The 25,012-nt window shown below is 40.8% G+C and overlaps 1 protein-coding gene across 1 annotated transcript in view; it reads left to right on the top strand.

Annotated features, from left to right (window-relative positions):
• Positions 1–9,496: 9,496 nt before the first annotated feature.
• The window catches only part of hpgd (15-hydroxyprostaglandin dehydrogenase), a 30,818-nt gene continuing 15,302 nt past the window's right edge, over positions 9,497–25,012 (top strand). The window contains exons 1-4 of the mRNA XM_072678575.1: positions 9,497–9,591; positions 9,723–9,846; positions 11,133–11,239; positions 16,423–16,519. Coding sequence (XP_072534676.1) covers positions 9,499–9,591; positions 9,723–9,846; positions 11,133–11,239; positions 16,423–16,519 — 421 coding nt within the window. The 5' untranslated portion in view covers positions 9,497–9,498. The remainder of the gene's footprint in view (positions 9,592–9,722; positions 9,847–11,132; positions 11,240–16,422; positions 16,520–25,012) is intronic.

Genomic DNA, 25,012 nt, shown 5'->3' with positions numbered 1-25,012 from the left:
CAAAAAAAACACACCTATGATTAATTAACAAACTCAGTACATGACTTTTAAGCATTTCGAGCCGAGCAAGGTGAAGTTTTCTCATTGTTACCATAGCAAAGACACACCGACATGCCCCCTAAATCAATGCACGTTGGTTGACGGCTCACCTAAAGATTGCTAAAATGGGACCCAAAGGTTTTCATTGGGTGTCCAAACTTTTTCAAATGACTGTGTGTCATGGAACTATAGTCTCTACAGCCAAGTAGTGCAGTAAATGTGAAATTGGGAGTTATGGAACCTATAGCTGAATCCCAAATGGCATTCCCTTAGACATGTAAAGTGCAATGGTGTGGAAGTTAGGGACAGTAGGGACGTATGGAACCCTGAATGGTTCGTTGCTACACACTGTTTGGATTCTGAAAGATTTCTCATCTTAAATTATTGTAAAAATATAACGAGATAATTTCTTACAGTTTCTGGCTCTAAGCTTTTAATAAAATACAAGACAAATGCTTGGAATTAGATACATTCCCTTAGACATGTAAAGTACAATGATGTGGAAGCTGATATTTCTTGACTGACATTAAAGAATACGAAATGCTATGGCCAAACAGGAAAGTGATACGCTCTTAAAAATAAAGCTGCTTCTAGAAGTTCTACTTTTGGTTCCTTTGACAACAACAGGCCTCATTTACCAACTGTTATAAGAATTATATGAAATTTCTTGTTAAAAACACTTCACAAAGAGTCTGACGTTCACCAGTGTTTCTTTATTTGGGATTTGTTGGGTTTACGAGGACAATGGGGTCCATCATTAGAAGAGCCGAGCTGCGAATTTCTCAAGAACCAATGTAATACTACTCTGAGAAAGAAATTGGTAAGTAAGACCCGATGTTTTTAAAGTCCATGAATACTTTACTAATTTTAAAGTTTCTCATAATCACGCATCTCTATTACAAACAAAATGGAACCAAATGTGGCTCTTCTATGGCTTCAAAAACACAAAAACATGTGAAGCAGCTTTATCTTTGAAAGTGTACACTACCAAATTCTTGGAATTAGATACATTTCCTTAGTCATGTAAAATACAATGGTGTGGAAGCTGATATTTCTTGACTGACATTAAAGAATTCGAAATGCAGACCTAGGGAAACACATAAGATTCATTCTTGGTTAGTTCCAGCTGAACCAACTTGAGATACAAATGAAAAAAAAACAACAACAACTGGTGAATCATTCCTTTAGTCTCCAAACAACCTCCAAACCAGCAGGAATGAAAAACTGTGTTTACACTGAAAATAAGCTAATTCCAAAAGTACGAAACATCACCCACTTACTAATTCACAGCCTTCCACCATCTGTGGATGCTCTGTCATGGGCAGCTGCAGTTTCACAGTAATATTCCCACAGAGTAATCATGACCAGCCCTCGAAGCCACTTCAAGCGCCCTTTTAACAAAAGCATCACTGTCTAACAAACCACTGCCTGTCGTTGAAAATCTACGCCATGTCGGCAACACAGATCAATGTGCCTGGTAGCGAAAACTGCCTAGATGCTTGGCATATGTTCTAAAATAATGGTGAAATAGAAAAATACAAAACCAAAAAAAAAACTAAATAATCTGTAATAATCTACTTTTTAAAAGGAAGAACTATATTAGTATGGTTTTTAATGGTTTCTATGATGTCTTTTCATTTCCAAATGGACCCTGTAGAACAGTGACTGTTTGATTGATCAATTCCGAACATCTGTACAGACCCGGAGCACATTCGACGGAGGTGTTGGAACATTGTTTTGGGGTTAGGATGTTCAGGTTTTTAAAGGGTTAAAGGCAGAGATCTGCATGATTACTGATTTTAGAGTAGTGTGAATAGATAGAAGCGTTGTATTAAACATGGCCTGAATGCATTATTGATATCAGATAATTAATATGATGTAAAGTGTTATCTTCAAAAGCCTTATTCTGTATTGGATTAGTTTGTAGGGCGGTAGTAAATTAAACTAAAAACTAAATGGCAAGAAAATGTCCACAGGATAAGTGAGTTTCTAGTGGGTTATATTTTCTACGATATTTTTTCTAACTCAAATATTTTGTCAAGTAATCACAGAAAACTCTTGATGAGTCTCTTAATCAGCCTGCTGGATCTGCTTTCTCTGATTGTCTTTATTGTCTTTCTCCTGCTTGCCAAGGCTCTCCCAGTGTACACTACAAAAGGTTCCTTGAGCGATGAACCACAGAAGAACCATATTTGGTTCCATAAAGAACCATTTTGGTAATAGAGTGGCCATTAAATCGATAAAGAGAGAAAGTTGTTTGGGTCTTTTGAAGGTTCCTCACACTTACACAAATCCAATACCAACTGTGGTTCTTCTGTGGCCTCAATTAAAGAGCAATTAGTGGCACCTTTATGGGATGGAGAGCAAGTTCTGCCACCGAGACCAAGTTTAGACTTTTCCAGAGCATCCAATATTTTGCAATTTGTCAATGATGGGACCAATTTGTGCAGAAGTGACCATATCTGCTATTAGTGTGAAAATACAGGCAGCCTCGTCAATGAGGCCTCATAATGAACCACTGTCAACTACCCGTTTCAGATATTATTAAAAAAAAAGATTTTCTGTTTTCTGGCCTCTGGTCTATACCAACACAGATGTTTTTGATGAGGTTTTAGAAAAAGGTCTCCAGGGAGGAGGTTTTTGAAAACGTTGTCAGTGTTTTTGTGCAGACTTTGTGCTTTTTGAAAATGCTTGTGCATGGTTGCTGCAGGCTAACAGCTGGGTTTACTGTTTTATCACACTATAGCAGAATGTCCTGCGCTCATATTTGGAAAAAAATAAAAAAATCTACGAAAAAGCTCCACTTCTCAGCCTGATCCGGAGGGTGTGGGTGATTCTAAGTTTTGGAGAGATGCTGGTTGAATACAGTTTCAGATTTTTACTCTATTTTGGTCTGTCTTGGCCGTTATGCTGCTTCTTGAGGAATTTTACATCAATCTTTGTGAGACTTTAGCACCCCCTGCTGAGCTGACCTGCTCACACAAGTGGTTTTGGGCTACTATAGACTATATTGCTGCTTCTTGAGAAATTTGACATCAATCTTTGTGAGATGTTATCACTCCCTGCTGAGCTGACCAGCTCACACAAGTGGTTTTGGGCTACTATAGACTATATTATAGAGACTATATAGACTACACAACCAGAGGGTGTGATCCACGTCCAGGAGGGACGTATGGAACCCTGAATGGTTCGTTGCTACACACTGTTTGGATTCTGAGAGATTTCTCATTTTAAACATAATGTGATTATTTCCTCCAGTTTCTGACTCTAAACTTTTAATTAAAATACAATACAAATGCTTGGAATTAGATACATTTACTTAAAACAGATACATCTGTCTAGACATAATTTGAAAAATCAAATAACATTCTTACAAAATATCCAAATAACAAATATTAGAGCTCTAAAAAGCCTTCAACCTGGAATTGTGAGCATATCAGCAGTGGCCAAAACCTATTTTTCCCAAAGTGACATGACATCTTCCTGGAATCTGGGACTAAAATGGTCAGGGCTACCTGGTGTTTGGTGGAGAAAAAAAAACACAGCGGATATATTTGGATATATTGGGCCTGTAATTTTCTCAGGGGAGGAGGCAGAAACAGTGACTTGGCCAGAGTACCACTCTAGAACCCCACATACATTCAATTCTGCTCCAATAGGGCTTGGGAATGTCTTCCTTTTTTTGAGGAACTGAGAGCAGTGTCTATTGCAGAACTCAGTGTTGTTTAAAACCATAATCAGGGATTTCACAACAACGCAAGCTGGAAGTGTTTTCTAAAACTGTGAAGGAAGTGGGGTGGAAGAAGTTGCTCTTCTGAGAAGCACTGATCCAAAAATATGGTATAGTTTCACTATTATGATATAAATCTGGTGCCACCAGTGATATTTGAGCCCCTTTTTATGGAAAATATAGAATATGTGTCTTTCGGATGGAACTTTTTTTAAAGTATCAAAGACTGCTTTGTGTTTTAAGGATCATCTGTAAGTATCTTCCACCTGAAACACCTGATTCTGATCAGAAATCTGTGCCATAATGTTTGTAAAAACATCTATAGCATTGTTCTATACATGTTATAAATACCATATAACAGTACCAACACTCACATGTTCCCTACAGTGAATCCTATAATAGTGATAAGTTTGAATACCACACCAGTACACGCACAAGTAGTGGACACACCACCCACCGTCACTCAAACTGCGAGAGTTGCCAGATGTTTGTGTACGTTTCTATTGGATATACTGGGTAATTTATTTTGTACAAAATCTTCTTAAGTGTCATTGCATGAACTAGGATCTGTGTTGGTGTAGTTTCTTTTTCAGATGTGAGTTGGACCTGTGAGTTAAAGTGTTCTTGCTGCTGGGATGGGGGGAGGGGGAGGAAGGCACGTGTTATCTTGTATGTACATCTGTAAATAATTTTCATATATCTAATAAAGTTCCTGGGGGAAAAGAAGTGGAAATAAATACCAATGTTTATGAATGAAGGCTGTCTTTGTGTGTTCTGTGCTCTAAATCTGCATGATGAAACACTTACTTCTGCATTTTTACAATTTGTACACCATATTTACACCAACCAGCCCGAACCCTAATATCACTGTGGGCTGTGAACAGCACTGACCATCTGGTTCCAGTGGCTCCTCTGGAGGTTCTTGAAGGTGCTGAAGCAGGAAATATGGGCAAGCCTACGATTCTGAGACACTTTGACAAGAACCAAACTGGATTTTTCCAGACGACTGGGTCAGAACATCTCCAAAACATCAGACAGTCAGGCAGGTCTTGTGGGGTGTTCCTAGTACCTACCAAAGGTGCCACAAGGAAGGACAACCGTTAAACAACAGGGTGACAGGGACATGGCACCCTAGCCCTAACCTTAACCTTAACCTTAACCTTAACCCTAGCCCTAGCCCTAACCATTAACCTTAACCTTAAACTTAACCCTAAACCTATTCCTAAACTTAACCTTAGCATGAACCATAACCTTAAATCTAACCCTAACCCTAACCCTAACCTTAACCCTAACCCTACCAAAGGTGCCACAAGGAAGGACAATCATTGAACAACAGGGTAACAGGGACATGGCACCCTAGCCCTAGCCCTAACCCTAACCCTAACCTTAACCTTAACCCTAACCCTAGCCCTAGCCCTAACCCTAACCTTAACCTTAACCTTAACCTTAACCCTAACCCTGACCTTAACCCTAACCCTATTCCTAAACTTAACCTTAGCATGAACCCTAACCTTAAATCTACCCCTAACCCTAACCTTAACCCTACCAAAGGTGCCACAAGGAATGACAACCGTTGAACAACAGGGTAACAGGGACATGGGCACCCAAGCTATTATGGAAGTCGCACCTCTCACAACTTGCCGGACTTAAAGGATCTGCTGCTAGCACCTTGGTGCCAGATACCACAGGGCGCCTTCGGAGGACATGCCTCGGCAGGTCAGGGCTGTTTTGATGGCACAAGGGGGATCTCAGCTCTGATTCACAGATGTTAAGTCCATCCTCTCATCACTGTGAGAGTCTAACTCAACACTGTGGAGCTGATCAAGAAAATCGTGCTGTGAAAAGCAAACCGACAAATCAAATTGATGATGATGAACAATGTTCTGGCCATCGTTTAGTCCGCCACCATCACTGAATGTGTTTGAAGTGGAGGAACTTTGGATGAAGAACTTGGATGGAGGTTTGGAAAAATCCCCCTGCAGGAACACGGAATGTGAGTCTCATGGAAAGAAGGGCAGCTGTAAAAACAGTGAAGGTGGACGCACCAAACACGCAAACATCTCACACATCTGATTTAGTTGGTGAGGTTTCTGTGAGATATTTGGCTAGCACTTTACTTGAAGGGTCCACCGTAGATTCACCTGGCATTTAACTGAATGTCTATTAAACGTAACTGAGCTGAAGGTGAATGTAAATGACTGTCTACTGAATGTAACCCTACACCTAACACTAAACTTAACCCTAACCCCACCCTTAACCTTAACCCTAACCCTAACCTTAACCCTAACCTTAGCCCTAACCCTTACCCTAACCTTAGCCCTAACCTTAACTTTAACCCTAACCCTAACCTTAGCCCTAACCTTAACCTTAACCTTAACCCTAACCCTAACCTTAACCCTAACCTTTGCCCTAACCCTAACCTTAAGCCTAACCTTAGCCCTAACCCTAACTCTTACCCTAACCTTAACCCTAACCTTAACTTTAACCCTAACTCTAACCTTAGCCCTAACCTTAACCCTAACTCTAACCTTAACCTTAACCTTAACCCTAACCCTAACCTTAATCTTAACCTTAACCCTAACCTTAACCTTAGCATGAACCCTAACCTTAACTCTAACCTTAACTCTTACCCTAACCTTAACCCTAACCTTAACCTTAACCATAACCCTAGCCCTAACCCTAACCCTAACCTTAACCCTAACCCTGATCTTAACCATAACCATAACTATTACCATAACCATAATCCTAAACTTAATCTTAGCATGAACCCTAACCTTAACCCTAACCCTAACCTTAAACCTAACTCTGACCTTAAATCTATTGATTCAATTATTCAATGGTAAGGGTAAGGTAAGCGTTAGGGTCAGGGCTAGGGTTAGATTTAAGGTTTAGGTTAGTGTTAGGGTTAGATTTTAGGGTTGATGAAAGGGTAAGGGTAAGGCTAGGTTAGTATTACGATGTAAGGTTACAATCACTAGACTTACAGTAGATTTACATTCAACTTAGATTTCACCTGCATTTAATGTGGATTCAGCAGAATGTTGGTTGGATGTCAGGTAAGCTTCTACGAGTCTTCTATACTGGACCTTTTAAGTGTTACACATGATTTTTGCTTTGGAACTTTTTACACGTTGTTCTCTACGTGGTTTGTCACCTTTATAACCTGCAACACTAAAGTGTCTAGACATATTCTTGTCCAGACTTTGCTAGACATTCCTGAATGTTAAACAGAAAAGTGGTGAAAAAGCCTTTTGTTCGAAGTCATAGAAGTCTTTGTGTTCTCAGATTCATCAATCTGCTTCTGCTGACAGTTCTGAAACACAATGACGATAACTTTCAGCAGTTTTCTGTAATATCATCACTTCACTTATTCAGTGAGGTAATGCAACCTATTATTACAGATCAAATTCTTAATAATAGTCTTATTATGCTTGGGCCTAAAGGCTGCAACCCAGTAACTATCAGCAGTAACTATTGTTCCTACACTGTTAACAGTATATGATCCTTGAGGAACCTTTGGAGGTTCTTCAGTTTGAAACGAACCTTCATGGAACCTTTTTTTAAAAACCTTTTCTTGAAGGTTCCTTAAAGTGCCTGAAGAGGTTCCTCCACAGTTTCAAACTGAAGAACCTCCGAAGTTAACAGTGTACTATATTAACTATGACAGCTCTTATAGAGTTCCCAATGTTCCACTTCCACTCAAGCCAGTAATCTGATCATGTATCCCTCCTGATAAAGGAGAAGATTTATTCAGTATTTAATAAAATATTAAAAGTATTGAAAAATATTAAATGTTGAACTCATTTAAATGTATATTGTTTATAAGTGCATCATATATGTTAGATACATAGCCCTGCTGGTGACATCACACATAAATCAAAGTTGTGCCATGACTTAGTAAAGCGTGGAAACAAGACAATTAAGTCATGGCCATGACTTAGTAAGATGTGGGAATTAGATAATTAAGTTAATGCCACAACTTAATAAGGCTTGGGAATTAGATAATAATGTTGATGCCATAACTTAAAAAAGTATGAGAACAAGATAATTAAGTCATGGCCATGACTTAGCAAAGCATAGAATGAGATAATTAAGGTGATGTCACAAGTTAATAAAGCATAAGAACAAGATAAATAAGTCATGGCCACGACTTAGTAAGGCTTGGGAATGAGATAATTAAGTTGATGCCACAACTTAATAAAGCATGGGAACGAGATCATTAAGTCATGGCCACGACTTAGTAAGGCTTGGGAATGAGATAATTAAGTTGATGCCACAACTTAATAAAGCATGAGAACAAGATAATTAAGTCATGGCCACAACTTAGCAAGGCATAGAATGAGGTAATTAAGTTCATGTCACAAGTTAATATAGTATGAGAACAAGATAATTAAGTCTTGGCCATGACTTCGTAAGGTGTGGGAACCAGATAATTAAGTTGTGGCCATAACTTAGCAAGGTGTGGAATGAGATAATTAGGTCATGGTCATGACTTAGTGAGATTTTCTCTTACTAAGTCATGGCCACAATATAGGAACTCTTCCCACACCTTGATAAGTCATGGACACAATATAGGATCTTGTTCCCACGCCATACTAAGTCGTGGCCACTACTTTATTTATACGGAATGTCACCAGCTGGTTGAAAAAAAGTGGGAAAGCTGATAAAGTAATGATTGCTGTTACTTCAACACATCATTACCAACACATAACCGGTTGCAATGGAGTTTAATGCTAACTAAACTTCCTAAAACTAAGGTTCACTGTTTTTCAGTCAGCATGGCCGTAGAACATCAATAGAGCTCTAGAGAAAACAGAAAAACAGTAAGTGTGAAAAAGTAAGTGAACCCTTCGCAATGAGTTGGATTTCTGCACTCTGCCATCTTGGCCACCATTAAGTCTCTTTTTTCAAATGTTGAGAAGGTAAAAACGCCCCCAACCGAATAATCTCACCTTCTTATATTTCTAATATACTACTAGTACCATCCCACACCCTGGATGAAGATCTCGTTGATGCTTTATTTGGATATACAGTCCTTTTGTTAGAGGTTTTAGATCCTCAATCACACTGTTCTAACCCCTGTCTCTCAGCAGTGAGAGGGTTTCTACTGTAGAAGCTCCAGATCTCACCAGAGCAGATAAAGCAGGTGAACATAAATCCAGTAAAAAGGAGAAACAAGAGCTTCTCATTCTGAAGAAAGAAAGTAGTGAGATCTTGTTGGTGAGCTAGTCCGAAGAACAGAGCTCGGCTCCTCCAGGGTTCTCCTGGACGCCCCCCAGTCCAGCCAGCACAGCGTGGAGGATGTGTTCAACTCCATCAGCAGCAGCAGCAGCAGCAGCTCACCTGATTTACCATCATTAAGCCCTGATTTACCACCAAACCAGGTGTTGATCTGAGGAGAACTCTAAATAATACTAGACTCCATGAGAGAGGAGAACTATGGAGATGTTCTAATAATGAACACAGTGATGGAGAACCTCCACCATCACCACTTTCTGTACAGGGGGCTAAAACTTCTGCACTCTACTGTATGCACTTTAGCTTGTAGCTTGTTTTGATAGCCTGTGTGCACTGATAACTATCTGCATGCTGCTGTGCTGTAGCTCAACCCTGGGTGGAGGCAGCTCCCCTGCTACGCCCCCCCCCCCCCCCCCCCCCCCCTCACCTCCTCCTCCTCCTCCTCCCTCGCTCTACATAAAGCGCTGCGCTGCGCGCGCCCGGACACCAGCATGGCTCTGCGGGGCAAAGTGGCGCTGGTGACCGGTGGCGCGCAGGGGATCGGCCGGGCAGCCGCGGAGATCCTGCTTCAGAACCAGGCCAAGGTGCGTGGCTGGACCTTCAGCTCGCTTCATCTCTGCTCCAGAACTTCTGTGGACTCCTCTGGTTTTGGTGTACTGCTGCTGCTGGGTGGTGTTCTGGTTTTAAGGGCATTGTGTTGCTGTTTGTGATCCAGGTCGCGCTCGTGGACCTGAACCAGTCGGTTGGGGAGGAGTGTAAGAGCGCGTTGGACCAGCAGCATGGAGAAGGCAACTGTGTTTTCATCCAGTGTGACGTGACGGACCGAGGACGACTGCAAGGTGACCAGACTCAGTGCTTTCCAGACACACTTTCAGGCTGTAGATAAAGGTGGTGCTGTTGGAGGTGGTGCTTGCTGCCTCTGGGGCAAGTTGGCAGCTTTTTAGCAGCGTTGGAAGAAGGGTTGAAGTTAAAGTGATGTTAAAGGGGAAACCCATCTCGTTTTTCTGTCACCTGGATAAAATAGTTTTTTGGGATGTAAACAAAGCCAATCTATGTGAATTTGGTGTGGGAAGCTCGGTTCTGGAGAAATAGCCTGAATCAGAATCATTCAGAATGGTGGTGAAGGGAACCAGACGTCTGAGGAGCGTAGCGTAACCTCTAAAAGCTCCTTCACAGAAGGTTATTGCAGCTTATAGTTGAGAATAGACGACCTGATGCCTGAAACACTGCTCTGCCATAGTTTTGCGAGAGCTCGAAAACACATTGCGTGGTGGAGAACTGCATGCAGGGATATTGTAAGGTAGATCATTCCCAACCTATGCTGTGGAAATGGTATTTTCGTCAGATTTATGCTCGTATATACGTTCACTGGTGGTTTTGGATCGTAGATGACCCCTGAGTCCTATCTCCACCTTCAAGAAATCGCAGTTTGCAATGACCATTTCAACCCCACACCCGCTCTGAGGGACTGTTTACATCCACACGACTGAAATTGGTGGAATTCTGTATGTATTATATTAGTTGTCCCTGCCTTCTCCAGCCTATTCACGACATGTCTAATCCTCTCTGCTTTGGCACAACCGACTACACCGTCTCAGGTAGACTGTTTATTATTTCCCTAAGCCCTTGAGCACCTACATATTGGATCATCGCAACAAGATATGACTGTTCAGTGCTTCAACAGGTCTCGTATAAACTTCCTAAAAGGCCCCGGGCGAAGGCTTTGGAATGTTCCTCGGATGTCCAGAGTGTTTGTGCAGTCTTCCCGGGCTCGATTTTGCGCTCTCTGTGGTTTTTGTCCCAGTCTGTTACCTCTTTATTCTTCGGGCTCATTTGTCTGTCTTCGGTGTGGTGGAGCTCATTGCTGAACCCTGCTGAACTTGTTTCTGCAGAGTGTGTTACATTAAGGACAGCTATTCATTGAGTGTGTGTGTCTGTGGAATGCTGCAGCTGCCAGCCAAGCACTGGCTCAAATCCTGTTCCCTTTTCTGAAAAGCAGTCGGGGCAGTTTGCCACTGTATAGCGTGCCTTCGGGGGGTAAGTTGCACTTTCGCAGTCATTAAAACCTGTTCTAATGTTCTCTTGTTTTGGGGTGTGTGTGTGGGGGGGGGGTGACGGTTTTCAGAAGCCTTTCAAAGCACAGTGGAGCAGTTCGGAAGACTGGATATCGTCATCAACAATGCTGGAATCAACAACGAGAAGAACTGGGAGAAGACCATAGAAGTCAACCTGGTAGGTGCAGATATGTGCTATGGGTTAGGGTTTGCTGTTTTCCTTGTGTTAATTGTGTTTGTCCTGATCCACAGTTTACACAGCTTAGCCTGGATTGCCTTATACCTACTGCTCCAGGGCACAAAAGCTGCCACCTGGCATTTAAGATCATTCAAGATGAGTTACTATCACACAGCAAACATGACACACCTACTGCATTGCTTCTCTCACGTTTCAGGCCTAAAAGGTCAAAGAGCTACAATAGAGCTACAATGCTGGAGCTACAGTGCTGGTTTGGGGTCAGGAGGGAGCTTAGAACATGCATTGCCTCTCAGAACGTCTTAATTTCTGATACATGGTTAAGCACTTCAGTTAAATGAGCATCTAAAAGTACACTATCATTCACGAAATACTCAACACCTCAGCAGTCTAAGCAAAACAATGAGCTTATATTATCTTTAAAAGACATTCTTTGACTCAAAATCCTAGTGTGATCTTTTTTATGGTCATCTAAATCATCTATGGATAAAAAAAAAAACAATCAATAAAGCATCCACAGTCTTCTGTAAGTTGGTCAGCTGCTTTATAGAACATTTTCTTTAGTAAAGAACCCTTGAAGAACCCTTTTAATAAGAGTGTACCACCCTACAGGAACCCCCTTCAGCATTATCTGCTAATATCAGGCCTGATACCCATCACTAATGATATTAGCCTTCCTTAATGAGCATAGCATCGCTGTCAACTGTGAACTAAAGCTCTTGAGATCTTTTGGAAGCACATCAAAAACTGTTGGTGTGACCCTGGGAGGGAATAATGCCACATTTAGATCTTTGTAGAGATGTTAAGACTCATTAACACTCAGGTTAATGGTCAGGTTTTAAGACAAGTGTAGGCCGATCGTGCTCTAGGGTTGTAGCTCTACATGCTTTTAGCAACATTAAAAAAAAGGATGATTATTCATGCAAAACTGCTCCGACACTAAACAGGAAACGGGAAGCTGAGTGTTGTAGCACATAGCTGCTTTATGGTCAGTTCTTTTTTTTTTTACGTACTAAAAACTGACAACAACTGCATTTTCATTTGAAGGCCTGAAGCTTTTTTGGTGGTTTAAATGCTGGAACAGTTTGAGAGACCTAGTCTTCAGTAAGTTCACATGCTGCTTTATAGAACATTTCCTTTAGTAAAGAACCCTTGAAGAACCCTTTTAATAAGAGTGTACCACCCTGGAGGAACCCCCTTTAGCATTATCTGCTAATATCAGACCTGAGACCCATCACTAATGATATTAGCCTTCTTTAATGAGCATATTATCGCTGTCAACTGTGAACTTAAGCTCTTGAGATCTTTTGGAAGCACGTCAAAAACTGTTGGTGTGACCCTGGGAGGGAATAATGCCACATTTAGATTTTTGTAGAGATGTTAAAACTCATGTCAGTTAACCTTAATAAGAATAAGCCAAAACGTCTGCAACAGTAGATGTATGCAGTAAATATCTGCATGTCCCCCATAAGGCAGTTGGATCCCAAAGAATCGCTTTGACGGAAACAAGCTGCTGGGCAACAAATATCATAAAGGATTTTATGCTTTTTATGTCATTTATTGCTTGTAAAATGTGCAGAACGTTGGTGTAAATGTAGGTAATGAAACTCAAAGTACTGTACACTGACATTTGCTCAAGTATAGTTCCCATTTTAACAAAATCCAAGCAGAAAATACCTCATGTTCCTATGAACAACCAAGCCCACGCAGTATCACTGATGCACAGCACCAGCCCTTTTCCCTGCAGTCATTCCACCAGCCTAAACATTTGTAGCCAAGTAGCCAAGTTCATGAGGTGCTTCACATCTTAAAATGAGTCAACGTTCACATATTTAATGTCTTATTCTAATTCCACGAGTTAACTGCAGAAACATGCTAAGATCATGCATAAAAAAGAACCTTCTCCACACCTTCAAAGGTGCTTCCCTCTAAAATATCTCTCATAAAAATGGTAAAAATGGAATAATCCAACGCTTTTTGGAAACCAGGTGCAAACAGTAGATGAGACTGTGGTGAGCACTAGTTCGGCAGGGTTAATGCTAAAGCTGGTTACTAACTGCTGGAGAGAAAACTGCTGAGAAAAAATCAGTCCATCCTCCAGGCCTAGAAGAACCGTTAAAGACACAGGGGTTTTAAGTAGAGGCAAAAAAAAATCAAGCATATACAGCACACCATCAATACTCCTAGAGCTCAGAGCAACTGCAACCCTGTCATTAAAAATCACACTTCAGAGATCACAAATGCAATATTTCAAAATAGAGATCCTGTAGTACTTAAGCTAGGGCTGGGTGATATGGTAAAAATACTATATCACAATATTTAAAGAGTTTTTTTGCAATAAACAATATTTATCACGATACATGTAATCACAGACTAGAAGCATCAGTAGCTGCAGATTCCTATAAACTACTATTCAGATCCTCTCCCATATTGAATACAGTGATTTATACTCAAAATTAATATCTGCTGCTTTTCATCTAATTACACTGTTAGTAATGTTAGAAACCTGCAGCTGATCAGTGTTTATTAACACTAACAGTCTCCTCCATATGTATAGAAAGGCCTATTGTCATCACGATACGATAAAATATCATCATATTGACCAGCTCTTACTTAAGCCACACTCCATTACTTTCATAAGCACATTACTAATACTAACATTATTGGCCATTATTAACATAAGTTTCACAGGCCCCACAACTGAACCCTGTGGGATCTCAAGACAAGACATTTGGCTTCCAGTGAGCACACATGCCCAGAGCTTGGGCAGCCATTGCTATAGCGCCTGGGGATCAGAGAGGGTGAAGGGCCTTGCTCAAGGGCCCAACAGTGGCAGCTTGCTGAGCCTGAGTATTGAACCTACAACCCTGTCATCAATAACCCAGAGCTCTAACCGCTGAGCCACCACTACTGCCCCAAGATATGCTAAATCATGCTAACCTAATAATCCACAAAAGGTGACTCTGCTGTTCATACATTTATTACGTATTTCAGCATCATGATGTCAGATGTTGGCTATATCACCCCCCCCCCCTTACGTTTTACATTTACATTTGTGGCATTTAGCAGACGCTCTTATCCAGAGCGACTTACAAGGTTACCTGTATTACAGAGGAGGGTCAGTGTAGTGTTAAGAGTCTTGCCCAAGGACTCTTATTCGTGTAGCGCAGCATAGTCACCCAGACCGGGAATTAAACCCCCGTCTCCCACTTAGTGTGGTAGCTCAGTGGCATGTAGTGGTGTTATCTGTTGCGCCACACCAACCACTGTTTTAAAGGTAGGAAAGGGACAGAGAACACAAATAAAACAGGACTTCTTACAAGACATGCTAACCCCTGGCACCAGCGAGGTCAGAGTCACTCCGGACTTTGGTAATTTGGACGAGAGCGTAGGACTGACATTTGATTTGGCATGCTGCCAGGCATTAGCTGGAGCTGTGTCAACAGCAGCACTGTGGCCAATCACTCATATCGCTCTGAAGTGTTTTTACTCCACACCATGGCCTCAGCAGCGCTGAACTGACACGACGCCTGAGAGCAGTTTACAGCTGTACAGAAGGTAACAGTGTGGCACTTTAGAGCAGGAAGTGAAAGTGCAGTAATGATTTCCATTTGGAGTTAAAGTGCTGTGAATCAGGGATAGGGTGATAAAATAGTCATGCTATTTGAGGACACTTTGTGACTCAGATCCCTTTTACAGTGTTGGAGTTTTCTTTAGTTGGAGGAGACAAAATGCAGTGCTGTTGCCACATTAAAAAAGCATCAGTACTCAAATTATACAGTTCGATTTATTTTAATATGTGTACAATAATTTGAACTGATTTATACAGTATATTCCATATTTATGATCACAGCTACTGACACTTTGGCACTTTACTATATTCATATAACGTATAAACATATTTGTACATATTTAATTTTTTTCTCTTTTTAATTTTTTTAGTGTTTATACTTACACAAATGGTTGCAACGGCAATTTCCCACCTCAGATCAATAAAGTATTTCTGATTCTGATTTAAATTCAGTATTTGGAACTTGATTCGTTATTTTAAACTCATTTTTATAATTTAATAAATGAATACAATGAATTCAAAAAGTATTTATTAACTTGTCACACAGCACAACTACACTGAATCCAGCCTTTTTGTAAAAAAAACAAACAAACATGCATTTGTTCTGTACTGACAATATATTCAATATAGCATACACCCCGTTACGGGGTGGTAACAATATTATATCATGTTACCTCACCTTATTTTTATTATTTTTTTTACTAGGGCTGGGCGATATAGTAAAAATACTACATCACGATTATTAAAGACTTTTTTCGCAATAATTTATCAGTATTTATCACGATACATGTAAATTTCTAAAACAGATTCTTATAAACTTCTATTCAGAGACTCTCCTGTACTGAATACAGTGATTTACAGATCTGCTGCTCTTCATCTAATTTTTTTATGAATTTCTAAGGTGATTTTTAATGACACCTGCAGTTGCTCTAGTTTTCACACATTTTCCCTAATTTGGACACCAGTTACCCAACCTGTACGTACTCCCCCACATTGCTTGCAATACTCCTGCCACCACCAAGGGCAGACCAACACACACACCTCCTCAAGTTGTTCATTCATTGCCGTTGATGCAACACCACCAGGCAACGAACGTGCCTGGAAGGAAGCAGAGCATACCTGGCTCCAATGCACCAGCCTGCAAACGCCAGTGACAACCAGCAGCACAGTAAAACTACCATCTCCCCACTCTGGAGAGAGCAGGGCCAATTGCGCTCTCTCTGGGCCTCGGCTGTCGATGCCTTAGTCCGCTGGACCGCCCGGGACCCCAACTTATATATATACATATACTCATATTTTTTACGATACGTGATGCACATTATTATGTGTTGGCACAGAGAAAAAACATCTGAGTTAAAAGGGATGGATTTATTATCCAACAAATAGCTAATCACATTAGCAAAACCTATTATTGTTGTAATTATGCTAAAATGCCTATATATAGCCCATCTCAGCTGATCCGTAATTTATCACTAAAACAATAAAGTACAGTCATATTGCATTGTATTGTCCACCCCTAATGTGATTTACTATTAACACTATATGTACTGTATCTGTGTCTAATGGAAATACGTACTGTATATATTCATTACAGACGTCAGTCATAAAGGGGACATACCTAGCTCTGGATCACATGAGTAAAGAATATGGCAAGGAGGGAGGAGTCATCATCAACGTTTCATCCATGGCAGGTATAACTCCCATATATGTTTTATTTTATTATATAAGCGTATTATATATCATTATATAACCCACTGCAGTTCTGAAAGGCAAATGGGGGGGTGTGGGGTTTGGTGTGAAATGGTTCACTGTAGAGAAACCTAATGACTTCTGATTTCTTTAACCCCTTAAACAGCCTGTGGTTATTATAAACTTCTATTAGCAGAGAATAGCCCCACCAGTTTGTACAGAAGTCCCGTAGTAACTGAGTAATACACCTTAGTGTGTGATAAACCTTTGGTGAATGAAACCGGGGGTCAACAAGACAACAAATATAGCCTTTTGATTTACTATCTGAAACCGCCAGTGAACCTACCACCAGCACACGTCTCCTAGAGTTTATTTGTGATGTTAATGATGAGAAAAAATTGGCAAATCTGGAAAAAGTACGAATTTTAATCTTTTTGGGGACTATTTTGTGTACGTATCCCTCCACCCATTTTTTTACAGTGTAAAACAGTGTCTCATGCAGTGTATTAATAGCCGTTGTTTAACTCATTGATTTTATAACGTTCTTAGAAGGATCTGGTTTCATTCCCCACCACTGTGAACAATTCCGTGACTTATTGGGCCCTATCTTACACCCTGATGCTCATTGCTATCTTCCACCCTGCCAACAGTATATTTTCAGTGTGCTGATTCTGAACATGGAGACTGCAGATGGAGCGGAGTAGTACTGCGCTGTAGACGGCAGACGTGGAGTTTGCTGTGCAGTTGTTTTGCTCGTTAGCGAGCTTTAGCATGACTCACATGTTTGCTCAGTCTGGTGACGCCTAAGCAGGTGAAGCACATTTACAGTCCCATTAAAGACGGCTTCGATGCAGTGGTGGGGATGCAGGAGGTCCACTGCAGCTTGTTTTCTGCCTGAGAGAACAATGTGGACATTTGGTCAGTGTGTCATCCAGGAACATCTGACTGCACTTTATTTAATAGTTCCCTTAAGCTTATTGACACACACTCGCTAATCAGTAACACACTGCACGCTGAGACTGGGCCTAGATTGAGTGGTTTAGGGTTGAGGTTATGATTAGGGTTAGAGAGAAGGGTTTAGGTTTAGGGCTGAGGTTATGAATAGGGTTAGAGAGAGTGGTTTAGGCTTAGGGTTTAGGTTTAGGGCTGAGGTTATGATTAGGGTTAGAGAGAGTGGTTTAGGCTTAGGGTTTAGGTTTAGGGCTGAGGTTATGATTAGGGTTAGAGAGAGTGGTTTAGGTTTAGGGTTGAGGTTATATTAAGGTTAGAGAGAGTGGTTTAGGCTAAGGGTTTAGGTTTAGGGCTGAGGTTATGATTAGGGTTAGAGAGAGTGGTTTAGGCTAAGGGGTTTAGGGCTGAGGTTATAATTAGGGTTAGAGAGAGTGGTTTAGGTTTAGGGTTGAGGTTATATTAAGGTTAGAGAGAGTGGTTTAGGCTAATGGTTTAGGTTTAGGGCTGAGGTTATGATTAGGGTTAGAGAGAGTGGTTTAGGTTTAGGGTTGAGGTTATGATTAGGGTTAGAGAGAGGGGTTTAGGTTTAGGGTTGAGGTTATGATTAGGGTTAGAGAGAGGGGTTTAGGTTTAGGGTTGAGATTATGATTAGGGTTAGAGAGAGTGGTTTAGGTTTAGGGTTGAGGTTATGATTAGGGTTAGAGAGAGGGGTTTAGGTTTAGGGTTGAGGTTATAATTAGGGTTAGAGAGAGGGGTTTAGGTTTAGGGTTGAGGTTATGATTAGGGTTAAAGAGAGTGGTTTAGGCTTAGGATTTAGGTTTAGGGCTGAGGTTATGATTAGGGTTAGAAAGAGTGGTTTAGGTTTAGGGTTGAGGTTATGATTAGGGTTAGAGAGAGTGGTTTAGGTTTAGGGCTGAGGTTATGATTAGGGTTAGAGAGAGTGGTTTAGGTTTAGGGCTGAGGTTATGGATAGGGTTAGAGAGAGTGGTTTAGGGCTGTGGTTATGATTAGGGTTAGAGAGAGTGGTTTAGGTTTAGGGCTGAGGTTATGGATAAGGTTAGAGAGAGGGGTTTAGGTTTAGGGTTGAGGTTATGATTAGGGTTAGAGAGAGGGGTTTAGGTTTAGGGTTGAGGTTATGATTAGGGTTAGAGAGAGTGGTTTAGGTTTAGGGTTGAGGTTATGATTAGGGTTAGAGAGAGTGGTTTAGGTTTAGGGTTGAGGTTATGATTAGGGTTAGAGAGAGTGGTTTAGGTTTAGAGTTGAGTTTTTGATTAGGGTTAGAGAGAGTGGTTTAGGCTTAGGGTTGAGATTCAGGGTTGAGGTTTCTCCTAGACGTCCCCCAGTCCAGCCAGCACAGCGTGGAGGATGTGTTCAACTCCATCAGAAGCAGCAGCAGCAGCAGCAGCTCACCTGATTTACCATCATTAAGCCCTGATTTACCACCAAACCAGGTGTTGATCTGAGGAGAACTCTAAATAATACTAGACTCCATGAGGAGAACTTTGGAGATGTTCTAATGATGAACACAGTGATGGAGAACCAACATCACCACTTTCTGTAGGAGTGTTAATATTAGTGTTTATTCTAATATGAGTGTTTTACTGACCAGATAAACTCTTACTGACCAGATAGGAAGCTTTTCACTCTTAACTTTCGAGCGGGCCTAAATCCTACGGTTATACTACACTACTGTATATCTAGATTATATATCCATATAGATTCTGACTTATGCACACTAATCCTGCTGCCTTTAGAGCTGCTATTTGAAATGTAAAATGAAACCAAATGAGGGTGAGCGATACTTCACCTTATTTAACCTGCTGTAGCCTCTGTGTTTTCATCTCTGAAGACTTATTTACATCATAAATATCACTGCTACCAAATGCCAATCATTTTAGCATGTGGTTTACTGTAGGACCTGTTGTTTCCATTGCCTAAGCTATCTACTAATATTTATATGAGCTTTCTGGGTCACCTGTGATGCACTGCTGATATTGGAGCTGCATGGTCTTTATCTGTGCTTCCAAGGACTGGCTGAGAAAACAATAGGGCAGTCAATTCCAATAATCCCCCTTCAGACTCGCAGCAGAAAGAAATATCTCCCAGCTTTCTAGATCAGCCGTACACCTGCCAAGAAGAAGTCTCTGGAGCTTGTAAAGCAGAAATGAAAGCAGATCAGAACACAGGCTTTTGCTGTCTCAGTGAAATCTAAGGAGCTTCACTATGACTCTGTTGTGCTGTTGGGCTATAATGGAGCTTATATAAATGGCTCTACCTGAGCAGATTAATGCTTAATGTGAAAGTCGTGTGTATATATGTGTGTGTGCGTGTGTGTGTGTGTGTACCAGTAGTAGTTGCCATAAGCAGCCAACAATGAATTATGAATATAGCTTTATTTTCATGCCCTCCTGATAATCCCTGGCGCGCCGAGTTCTGTTGGAAATGCTCCATGTAGGTCTTTGGGACATGAAATTTAAACACAGCTTGAGCTTTTGCCTACGACTAAAAGAGCAGATTTGAACCCTCTGCACAACCTGGAGGCCTGGAAGGAGAGTATGCCAGAAATTCCGGCCAGTTGTTTGACCACTTACTCGACGTACTGGACCAGTACTTTCTCGCTATGTCAGGATTGTCATTGGCTACACAGTTGAGTTGAGTTGAATTTGAGTTGAGTTGAGTTGAGTTGAGTTGAGTTGAGTTGAGTTGAGTTTGAATTGAATTGAATTGAGTTGAGTTGAGTTGAGTTGAGTTGAGCCGAGTTTGAGTTGAGTTGAGTTTGAGTTGAGTTGAGTTGAATTTGAGTTGAGTTTGAGTTGAGTTGAGCTGAGTTGAATTTGAGTTGAGTTTGAGCTGAGTTGAGTTGAGTTGAGTTTGAGTTGAGTTTGAGTTGAGTTGAGTTGAGTTGAGTTGAGTTGAATTTGAGTTGAGTTGAGTTTGAGTTGAGTTGAGTTGAGTTGAATTTGAGTTGAGTTTGAGCTGAGTTGAGTTGAGTTGAGTTTGAGTTGAGTTTGAGTTGAGCCGAGTTTGAGTTGAGTTGAGTTGAGTTGAATTTGAGTTGAGTTGAGTTGAGTTGAGTTGAGTTGAGTTGAGTTTGAGCTGAGCCGAGTTTGAGTTGAGTTGAGTTGAGTTAACTATAACTTAATTATAACTGTATAATCAGTTGATTAGGTTCTTATTTTGAGGCTGTACCATCATCTAGGGTTGAAAATCCCCCGTGTCACGGCTAGGGGTGTGAGAAAATATCTATATATCAGGGTATCATGATATTATGAATTGCAATACTGTATCGATTCTCAAAAACACAGTTTTGATAATTAATGAATAGTGTACATGTAAAGATTGGTGGCAGACAGTGTTTTATTTCAATCAGAAATACTTTATTGATCCCAGGAGGGAAGTTGCAGTTGTTACAGTTACTTGGTGTTACAACAGGTTTAGCTATGCAGCAGAACTGCACAACTGACTAACAGCTAACTGCTGTAAATGCATACACACACACACAACCGAATACATCAAGTAATCACATTAGTACAACCCAAAATAAGCTACTAATAAAGACTGCTATGGAATATATATGATAGTAATCACAATTATTCATATGACGGTTTATCGTCTTCTAAATGTCAGGATTGTCACTGGAGGCTGGTCCCAAAAGCAATGGTCCTTTGCACAATGAACCTTCAGTGGAGAACCATTTATGTAAATGAGATATGTGAGTGTGGAAACCCTTTCTAAAGGGTTTTAGAAAGTTTCCTGGAAGGACCCGTAAATTGATCCAGAACCTTTGCACTGTGTGTACCGTAAACCTTTGGAAGGTTCTTCCCACCAGGGCTAGATTAATTTATGGGCTTAGTGGACTTGAGCGTGCAAGAGGGGGCGTGGGAAAGTCATGCGGTAATATTGGTTGCATGATTGATTGGGTACGCTCCAGTATCTGCCCGGCACATGTGCCATTTGTGGCATGTGGGTGTAGTTTCCACTCCATTAATAAACAAATCATAACAGATGCAGGAAATCATGGCAAACCCTGGAGAAGAATGTAAAACTGTACGAGTGAGGAGATGAGTATGTGCATTTAGTGTTGGTGTACAGGACAGTGAAAATCGTAAATATGTTCGCATAAACTGACTGGGGCACGGCAAGGGATTTTAACCCCCTGAAAAAATGACAACTGGACCCCATCACCCCTAATAATGTGACCTGGTGCATGCACTGGAATTCACTATCTGATGCAAGACTGATACCCCTTTATAATATAAGTGGGTACTAGGACCACTATGACCCGAGGGTCGCTGGTTCGAGTCCCAGGTCACGCCATCAGCAGCCAGAGCCTGCAGCCAGCAGCAGGCCAGCAGCAGGCTCCGGCTGGGATTCGAACCAGCGATCATAGTGGGTACTAGGACCACTATGACCCCACTATGATCGCTGGTTCGAATACCAGGTCACGCCGCCCGCCATCAGCAGCCGGAGCCTTAGAGAGCACAGTCGGCATAACTCTCCGGAAGGGTAGATGGCTCTCTCTCTCCCCACATCACTCCAGTGTCTGCTAGCCAGTGCGTCAGAGCTGGATATTCGGGGCCTTCCTCAGAGAGCGTGTTGGTTGCTCGGTGATGTAGCTTTGTTGGCAGTTCGAAAAGGGGCTTTGAGCTGGTCATAAGTGTCATAGGCTACTTCTGGATGAGTATCTGACGCTTTCATCCTGATGATTGTCTGGTGATGTTGTATTGATGGCAGTTTAAAAAGAGGTGGTGGCTGGTTGCGCACGTGTCAGAGAAGGCATGGGTCAGGCCTCATCCTCCCATTGTCGGGGGCATTACAGTAGGCAGGGAGAGAGTACTAATGAGTGAGTTGGGTAATTGGAAACTGAACTGCTCAGGTGTGCAACATATTCCTAATCATAATATAATAATCATGGTGTAGTAGAACTGAATATAGTCATGGCAGTGATGGTCAGAGTAATGATGTTAATAGTGGCAGATAGTTAAGAGTCCATTTAGGTTTTAACATGGTCATTAAACAGGTAGCAGTGGTAGGAGGGTGTGCCGCTGGTCTGGCATGGGTGGTGGTGGTGGGGGGGGGGCTTGCTGATCGGACTGGTAGGTGGCAGCTGGTCTGACGCAGGTAGAGGGGACCTCGGCAGGCTATCTTCCAGCAGGTCGGGCTGGATGACCATTTACTCTGAGAAGGTAAAGAGACAGAGTTAGTTTAACACTCTATAAATAAAAACTATAAAATATAAAATAAAATAAAGAGAAAAATGGATAAAACTTACATATATATATAAGAAAAAAATACATATTTTTACATATTACATGTATAAAAATGACGTATATATATAAATTATGTGAATATAGTAAAGTTATAATATGGAATGGAAAATTCTATTAACGTTAATGAATGGGGGGGGGGGGGGGGCATCATAGACCAGAATGGCTGATCACCAGCAAAACCAATGAATGCTGTTATGCTAGACTACCAGAATTTGGGGGTAAACTAGGCCCCAATGAAAACAATGGTAAACCAGCTAAACAAGCACCAGACCTCCAATGGACTAGTAAATATGAGGATGGGTGTGGACAGGGCTGCAGAGCCTGAAGCTGCTCCTGCCTGTCCTATACGTTTAGTATGAATAGCTGCTAAAAGCTTGGCCTGTACTGATTAGATGTGACCGTTAGCCTTCAGTATTTTGACTTTTGCTGCAGTAAATTTACTGATGAGGCAAAAGTCAGAGTCAGAACCACTGAATTAAAGACATCCTCACAGCTGAGCTCTGCTAGAGGACTTTTATTTTGTTAGATTGCTGGCAGATGCAGGCCTCACATACTGTGTATAAACAGAGCATAGCTGAGCAGACGATCGGCAGACGTTCGGCGGACGCTCTCTCCAGTTCACTCAATTCATGATTTTCTCTTCACCCAGGCCCTCACTGATGGAAGTTCTTGCCATTGAGTGTGTAATTGCGCAAGCTCTGTGCTCATACGTCACAATTCCTAAGAAAAAGAAGAAGTATGCTGAAAGTGTGTGTGTGTGTGTGTGTGTGTGTGTGTGTGTGTGAGAGAGAGAGTGTGTGGGGGGTAGTGAGGTTTCTGTCCACATGTTTGCCCAAGGCTCCACTACGCTGGTAAATTTCAGAGTTTTGTATACACACACTCGTGGCTCGTAAACATAGCCTCGCTGTCCAGTAAACCAAGCGCTCGCAGTCCGCAGTGGTAGAATCAGCCCGGGGTCTTTTACACTTCTCCTCGGAGCAGACGGACGGGCCTTAAACAAAACAAGGCGCTCCTTCTAAACACGCTCCAGGCACGTTCAAACAAGAACAGGCAGAAATGGCCTTCAGATGGTCGAAGAGAGATACGCCGCTGTCCTGAGTGTGTCTCCTGTGATGAAACTCGGTGATAGGCTACAGCTTTTTTTGCTGCTATGTACACACACTGTCTCTGGTGTTTTTCCTTCTCTAACACACCCCCTAGTAAACTCGGCAGGGTCCGCATGTGGCTCCACACTTTAATTCCCCACTCTCCTAACTATAAAACATGAGCATTTTGCAACAGATACTGACTAATATACAGTAACTGAATCATTTCAGTAGATACTTAATAATCGATAGTAGGCACTGAGTGATTTTTAGTAGATACTGGATAATATATAGTAAGTAATGGATAATTATTAGTAATTATTGAAAAAGGCATAGTAGATACTTAATAATACATAAAAAAAAATTAAATGACCCACACTTCAATGTCCCAACTATAAAAGATACACATTGTGCAGTAGATACTGACTAATACACTGTAATTACTGAATCAATTTAGTAGATATTTAATCATTGATAGTAGGCACTGAATGATTCCTAGTAGATACTGGACAAGATATGGTATATACTGGATAATTCTTAGTAATTACTGTAAATAATCATTCATAGTATGCACTGAATGATTTCTAATAGATACTGGATAATTATTAGTAATTACTGAAAAACCCAAAGTAGATACAGAATAATAAATAGTATATGCTAAATAATCCACACTAATTAATTCCCCACTCTACCAACATTAAAACATACACATTATGTAGATGATACTGACTAATACACAGTAATTACTTAACTATTTTAGTAGATACTTAATAATTGATAGTAGGCACTGAATGATTTCTAGTAGATACCGGATAATATATAGTAGGTACTGGATAATTATTAGTAATTACTTAAAAGCCCAAGGTATATACTTATTAATACATAGTATATCTATATAACAAATAATAAAATAATCCACGCTTCAATTTACCACTCTCCTCACTATAAAACATACACATTATGCAATGGATACTGACTAATACGCTGTAATTGCTGAATTATTTTAGTAGATACTAAATAATTGATAGTAAGCACTGATCCTAGTAGATACTGGATAATATATATATATATATATATATATATATATATATATATATATATATATATAATATAATTACTGATACATTTCTTTATTATCTCTTATATCTAATATATCTCCAAAGTCATCAAAAAAAAAGGATCAGGTATA

The sequence above is a fragment of the Salminus brasiliensis genome, chromosome 4, assembly GCF_030463535.1.
Source record: "Salminus brasiliensis chromosome 4, fSalBra1.hap2, whole genome shotgun sequence".
Classification (NCBI taxonomy): domain Eukaryota; kingdom Metazoa; phylum Chordata; class Actinopteri; order Characiformes; family Bryconidae; genus Salminus; species Salminus brasiliensis.
The sequence above is the reverse complement of the archived record's forward strand: the minus strand, read 5'-3'. Positions and strand labels throughout refer to the sequence as shown.